This window comes from Salvia splendens, chromosome 6 (genome assembly GCF_004379255.2).
Source record: "Salvia splendens isolate huo1 chromosome 6, SspV2, whole genome shotgun sequence".
Taxonomy (NCBI): Eukaryota; Viridiplantae; Streptophyta; class Magnoliopsida; order Lamiales; family Lamiaceae; genus Salvia; species Salvia splendens.
This window is the reverse complement of record NC_056037.1, coordinates 15854438-15860736: the sequence shown is the minus strand read 5'-3', so window position 1 is coordinate 15860736 and position 6299 is coordinate 15854438. Positions and strand designations below refer to the sequence as shown.

Below are 6299 nucleotides of genomic sequence, written 5' to 3'. Positions count from 1 at the left end.
CAAATTTTATCATAAGTGTGTGTCATGATGTATGCTTCAACTTTAAATAATAACTTATATATTTCCATTTCCCTACCTATTAAAAAATGAGTAATGCTATGTGGCCATAATGTGGCCAGCCACACAATAACATTTTTGTAAATAATTATTAAAGTCAATGCAATAAATTAATAGTAATAGTTAGTGCTAAGATAATTTTACTTAATTACCCTTTTCTCAATTTTTTACTTCAAATTTAAATTTACAACATTCTCTCTCCATAATAATTTATGCACAATTTATTTTGACTTACCTTTTAATTTGTCTATTTCTAATCATTATTATTTAGCATTCTCTCTCCATAATTATTTAGCATTCTCTCTACATTTAGCATCACAATTTACGAGTCCTATCAATAATTTATGTATTAAACACTAAGGTGTATTACAATCTAATAATAATATATTATAGTGCACTATGATATACGATTATTAGATTGTGAAATATTATGACAAAATAGTATTGAAACTTAATATTAAGTTATAACTAAATTATGAATTTATGATAGCTTTTTCGTCATACTTAATTTATAAAAATAAAAATAATAATAGTAATGATAAAAATATTTCTTAAGATTACAGTATATGTCGAGTAATATTATTTTAAATAAACATTTGAATAAAAAGCAAAAGGATATAAAGTACTCTAATAAAACGTAAAGATCTTCTAAAAATAATAAAAACATTGTTGGATGGATGAATATAAAGGACTTACTTCTTAAACTAAGGTAGGGGTAGAGTTATCTTAAGAGTTTTGATACTTTTAAGGTGAGTTAATTATTAATTGAACTCATTTAATTTTTAGCTAAAAGATAAATTATGCTTGGCCTAATATGACCATTTAGCACCCCTCTTAAAAAATTAATTAAGATTACTCCGACAAAGCGCACGCAATTAATGCTTATATACCTAGATAAAGCAAACAAATAAACACTGAAAAAGTTACTCTCCAGCTCTGAGGTAATTTCTCCCTTTGAAGATATCTATGTTTGTTTGAACCGAAGAATATGATCTGGGTTAGGTTAAAACACAACTAAATCGTGTATTTTTTTCGAACCGAAAGCGTTAATTTCTCATTTCCTATAAGTTTTTGTTCATCACACTTTTACAGCTGTGTGCGTTGATACTCGAAATCTTGCTAATCGTGTTCATGGATTTTCAAGGGTTTATATCAAATCTAGGGATTTAAGGTTCAATCCGGTGGGGATTTGATTTTTCAAGTCTAATTTCTGATTTTAATGGCTATGCATGATGCAGGAATCCGGTGCTCGCTGCAGTGAATTTCTGCAGTGGTAACCATTCTGTTATGGTTCATTTGTGACTGTTGACTTGTTAATTTTATTTCTTTTTAGTTTCTGCGTATCTCTAGGTTGAAAAAAAAAGTGTTCTTGGCTTGTGCTGAAATAAACAGACTAGGTAGTGAATTGTTTATGTAATTTAGATTTTCAGCAATCTCACGGATCTACCCCACTGTTTAGCGAAAGGGGTTGTATACGTTGTAGTTGACCGATTTACATCGTGGTTAGATGGAGCAAGGTTTGAACTCTGGTTCAAATGCCCCTCCTAGGCTAATTGATAAGTCTAAGGTATATGATGTGAAGCCTTTAAGAATCCTTGCCCCTGTTTTTCCTAATCCCCCAGGCATGTGTTCGGCTTCAACCCCGAATCCAACTCCTTTTGGATGTATTCCACCTTCTGGCCCTTTCCCTGCTGGAGTCCAACCGTTTTACCCGTTTTTGGTTTCAAACGGTTCTCAGCCCACCACAACTCGAAACCAGTCAGGCAACACTGGTTTTGATAGCAGTATACCAGGTCCAGTTCCATTAAACGCGTTTAGGACCCCTGCTCCACATGTGAATGGGATAAAGAATCAAAGTGACCAGTATGCTAGCATGCCTGTCCCTGATGCAGACGGGGCTAGCAATTCAGGGAAGAGAACAAAGGGGCGTCCAAAGAGGAGACCAGCAGGGAATGGGGAAGAGATTAATGTTGAATCAGTCGCTAATGATATCTTGACCTTGTTTAAGCTTAAAGAGTTTGATGATTCTAGAAGAGCTAATGGTGACAAGGATACAGCTGCAACTGTGCTCTTGGTCTTTGACTTGATCCGGAGAAGGCTTACTCAACTTGAGGAAGCAAGGAGTAATTCTTCTGGACGAGCCTGGCGTCCTGACCTCAAAGCTTCCAATCTTATGATGACCAAAGGATTGCGGACAAATAAGTCAAAGAGGGTTGGCCATATACCCGTGATTGATGTCGGAGATATCTTTTTCTTTAGAATGGAGCTCTGCTTGGTGGGATTACATACTCAGACCATGGCTGGGATAGATTATATGAGCGTCAAGGTCACTGTAGATAAAGAGCCTGTGGCTGTCAGCATAGTTTCCGCTGGAGGCTATGATGATAATGATGGAGATGATACTAATGTGTTGATCTACAGCGGTCAGGGTGGAGTACACAGGAAAGATGGCCAGAAGTTCGACCAGAAACTCGAGGGGGGAAATCTTGCCCTAGAAAAGAGTATGCAACGTGGTAACGATGTAAGGGTCGTAAGGGGTATTAAGGATACTACTAGTAATGCACCCAGCAAGATTTATGTGTATGACGGTCTTTACAAAATTCATGAGTCGTGGATAGAAAAGTATAAGTCTGGTTGCAATGTGTTCAAGTATAAGTTAATAAGGCAACCAGGGCAGCCCGAAGCTTACTCATTGTGGAAATCGATACAGCAGTGGAGGGACGGGACTGCTACTCGACCCGCCCTTATAATCCCAGACCTATCTTTGGGTTCTGAGACTCAGCCTGTGGCTCTTGTAAACGACATAGATGGGGAGAAAGCACCTGCTCATTTCTCCTACGTTGCTAGTCTCAAATACTCTCAACCTTTTCCGTCATCCAAGGTGTTTTCGGGTTGTCATTGTGTAGATGGATGCGAACCAGGCGATACCAGTTGTCCTTGTATCCAGAAAAATGAAGGCTTGCTCCCCTATTCGTCTACAGGTGTTCTTTTAACTACTAAATCACTGATACATGAGTGTGGACAGACTTGCCAGTCTCCTCTGAACGGTCGAAATCGTATCTCTCAGGCTGGTGTAAAATTCCGCTTGGAGGTTTTTAAGACAAAGAACCAGGGTTGGGGGCTTAGGTCGTGGGACCCTATTCGTTCGGGGAGTTTTATCTGCGAGTATGCTGGGGACATCGTCAAGGTCACTGCAGGTGAATTCGAAAATGCAAATGATGACAGTTACATCTTTGATACTGGTCGCTACTACGTACCACTGGAACGGGTTCACGACTCTAATTGCTCCAAGAAGGCCCCATTCCCTCTTGTTATAAGTGCTAAGAACAACGGGAATGTGTCCCGTTTCATGAACCATAGCTGCTCCCCTAATGTGTTCTGGCAGCCCATTCTACGGGAAAGTAACAATGGTGTTTGTCTCCACATTGCTTTCTTTGCCATACGACACATCCCTCCAATGCAGGAGCTGACTTACGACTACGGAATACCCGCAAAAGCAGACAGAGGGATGAAGAGGTGCTTGTGTGGATCAGTGAAGTGCAGAGGCCAATTCTATTGACCATCTCTATTATGGGGATCCATGAATTTCTCAGTGATTCATGCTTTGAAATAAAGGTTAGTTATCTTGATCACCCTTAAGTTTTAGTGTATGCATTTTGTTACTTGTTGCCTTGATGCCACTTTCCATAATTTGTGTGATTGGAACTTGTGTAATTCGAGAAAAGGTGTGTTGGGTCATGCCTTAGTTCTTTCAGTTATTGCCAACGCATATGACTCAGAAATACACACCTTAAACAAGGTACATTACGCATGTTCTTAAATCTTGAGAAATTGTGATAGTACTTTTGTTGTCTATTGGATATGCTTATTTGATATGGTTTTTGAATGAGCCCTGCATCTTTCCCCTTGCCTGTTTGGCGGCAATTTGATAAATCAACCAGTCTTCAGGCTAATCTAATGCTTGTGATGATTTATAGGTTACAGTATAAGCTTGCAGAAATATGGAAATTTTCCCTATGCATCCTTTATGTGCGTGCCTCCCGTCTCTCTGTGAAAGAGAGATGGAAGGAAGGAGCTGGCGTCTCAAGGTGTGCTAGACTAGAATGAGCTCGTCGACGGTAGTTGTTGTAAAATCTATGTAGTTTGCAGTGTGTTATTGTGATACAGAGGTGTTGGAATTTCATTAGCTCTTTTCATGTTTTTCTGCCTACTCCTAAATCAGAAATGCTATTATGTTCTTCAGTTTCTAGGATTAATCTGTAATGTTTAGAAACAATTGCCCCTCTTTTGCTCTCCTGGGATGTTACAACACTCAAGAGTTAGATGTATGTAGATGATATTTTTGCAGGATACTACGGGATGGCAGAGTATTACAATTTTGAAGATTTTTATTATCTTACATTAAGTAGAGGTTTTTATTGCGCAATAAAATATGATTGATAATAGTATTATCCAACTTAATTGGATGTTTCACACGAATCAATCTAGGGTGGGTAGTTTGGTCAATTTATAAATGTTGTCAAGGAAATAATAAGAATAAAGAATAGAAAAAAGAGAAAATCTCTTGCTCGTATTATGAAAGATTTCATCAGCTTTTAAACTCTTGCAAGAATAAAAAACAGTTTGCAACTCAAACAAGAATTTGGGATTTCATATTTTTCATCAGTTCAATTTCTGTTTATTTCACTGAACTGAAGAATATATGGAACCGGAGAAACACGAGCAGCAAAGGCTTTATCAAGTTTGGAGAGGAAGCAATGTTAGTTCTGTTTACGGATGGTTGTATATACATCCAATATGTTTGATAATTTGTTCAAAAGAAATATTCTTGGTTTTTGAATGCAACTCCAATAACTCTCTTGCTGAGGTTGAATTGGATTTGTTCTTGTTTATTTTCATAATTTCATGTCATTGGTGACTGAATTCAGTTTCAGTTGCTCTAACTTTTCATCTACTAAGATCAAAACAGGATCTTCTCAGATGTTGAGCTTTAAACATGGTGAACTTTTCATACTTGCAAGATTGAATTTGAAAATCCCTTTTCTTGTTTAAGATGACACGTTACGACCACAAGCAAGCATTTGCAGTTATCTTTGTTTGAAGAGTTTCTTCTTTGGAGGGAGATTGGTGTTTGGTCCGGACGTATCTTCTTTGTTTTTGCCGGCCTTCTTGATCGCTGCCCCTGCCCTTGGATTTTGTATAAAGGTTGTCCTTAAAGAAGACAAACCTGCTGTTTCTTGTTATATTGTGCTTATAGTAGCTCTTGTACTCACAATTTTGGTAAGCGAATCGATCAAATTTCGTGTTATAGATTCTGTTGTCTCAGGACATGGATGTTTTTGCAGGATGTAGTCTTCCTTCTCCTCACTTCCAGCAGAGATCCCAGGATTGTACCAAGGAACATGAGGCCTCCTGAATGAGATGATCGTTCGAGATGGAACACCCCTTCAATGGAGTGGGTGAATGGCTGAACACCTCATCTCAAACTTCCTCGAACAAAGGATGTCATGAGCTTAAAGGAGAAAATTGACATTGAAATGGGAAACAAATTTGCAGAGGGAAAGAGCTTACACTTCCTGAGATACTTCTAAGCATAGAAATATGGTGCCATTCATGAAAACCTTAAACAAAAGGTGATTGAGCGAGAAATGGTTGCCGATTCAGACAACTTTGCTGTTCCTGTTGATCAAGAACTTGAGGAATCAGCAGCTTCTCCCACAGTTGAAGTTGTGCCCTATGAAGAGGAGAAACATGGTGTCATGAAATTTCAACAGAACACAGCACCAGATCAGACTGATTATTAAAAACACGATTCTCTGAGTTGTTATCATTGGGGGAGTGTGTGTTTTCTCTTCTCAAAATTTCAACATAGTTAAACCAGTTTGCAATGATTTGAGTTGTTTACCTTTGTTTGAGAATCCTGAATCCAAGTGAAAGCTGCTGTTGGAGATACTGGAAAGGATCCGCCTCGTTGCAGCTCTTGCTTCTGAGCTGCTGTCTGCGTACCTCATGAAATCAGCCCCCTCTGTCTCCATCGACTTGGGTTGAGTTCAAACTGCAGCTCGTTTACCGATCGTTCTGCAGAAAAACACAGATTCAGTTCATAAGAGGAAACATTGTATTGTATAATTAAACAAACTTACTTTGCAGTATCTGAAATGACATAATAAAGTTTGCAGATTTCTGCCATCTGTTTCAAGCATTAAGAATGACTAAAAATGCAAAACTGCAAAGTTATGAGA

General features: G+C 38.1%; 1 protein-coding gene across 2 annotated transcripts; it reads left to right on the top strand.

The window, feature by feature from the left end:
* Nucleotides 1–927: 927 nt before the first annotated feature.
* On the top strand, nucleotides 928–4351 carry LOC121806821 (histone-lysine N-methyltransferase, H3 lysine-9 specific SUVH1-like). 2 transcript variants are annotated; one of them, XM_042206974.1, is made up of 3 exons: nucleotides 928–998; nucleotides 1296–3672; nucleotides 4035–4351. In XM_042206974.1, the coding sequence occupies exon 2, from the start codon at nucleotides 1565–1567 to the stop codon at nucleotides 3614–3616; it is 2052 nt and encodes a 683-aa protein (XP_042062908.1). In that variant the 5' UTR covers nucleotides 928–998; nucleotides 1296–1564; the 3' UTR covers nucleotides 3617–3672; nucleotides 4035–4351. The 2 variants fall into 2 exon arrangements, with proteins under 2 accessions (XP_042062908.1, XP_042062906.1); XM_042206972.1 differs by lacking the exon at nucleotides 928–998 and having other exon boundaries at nucleotides 1005–3672.
* The last annotated feature ends 1948 nt before the right edge of the window (nucleotides 4352–6299 follow it).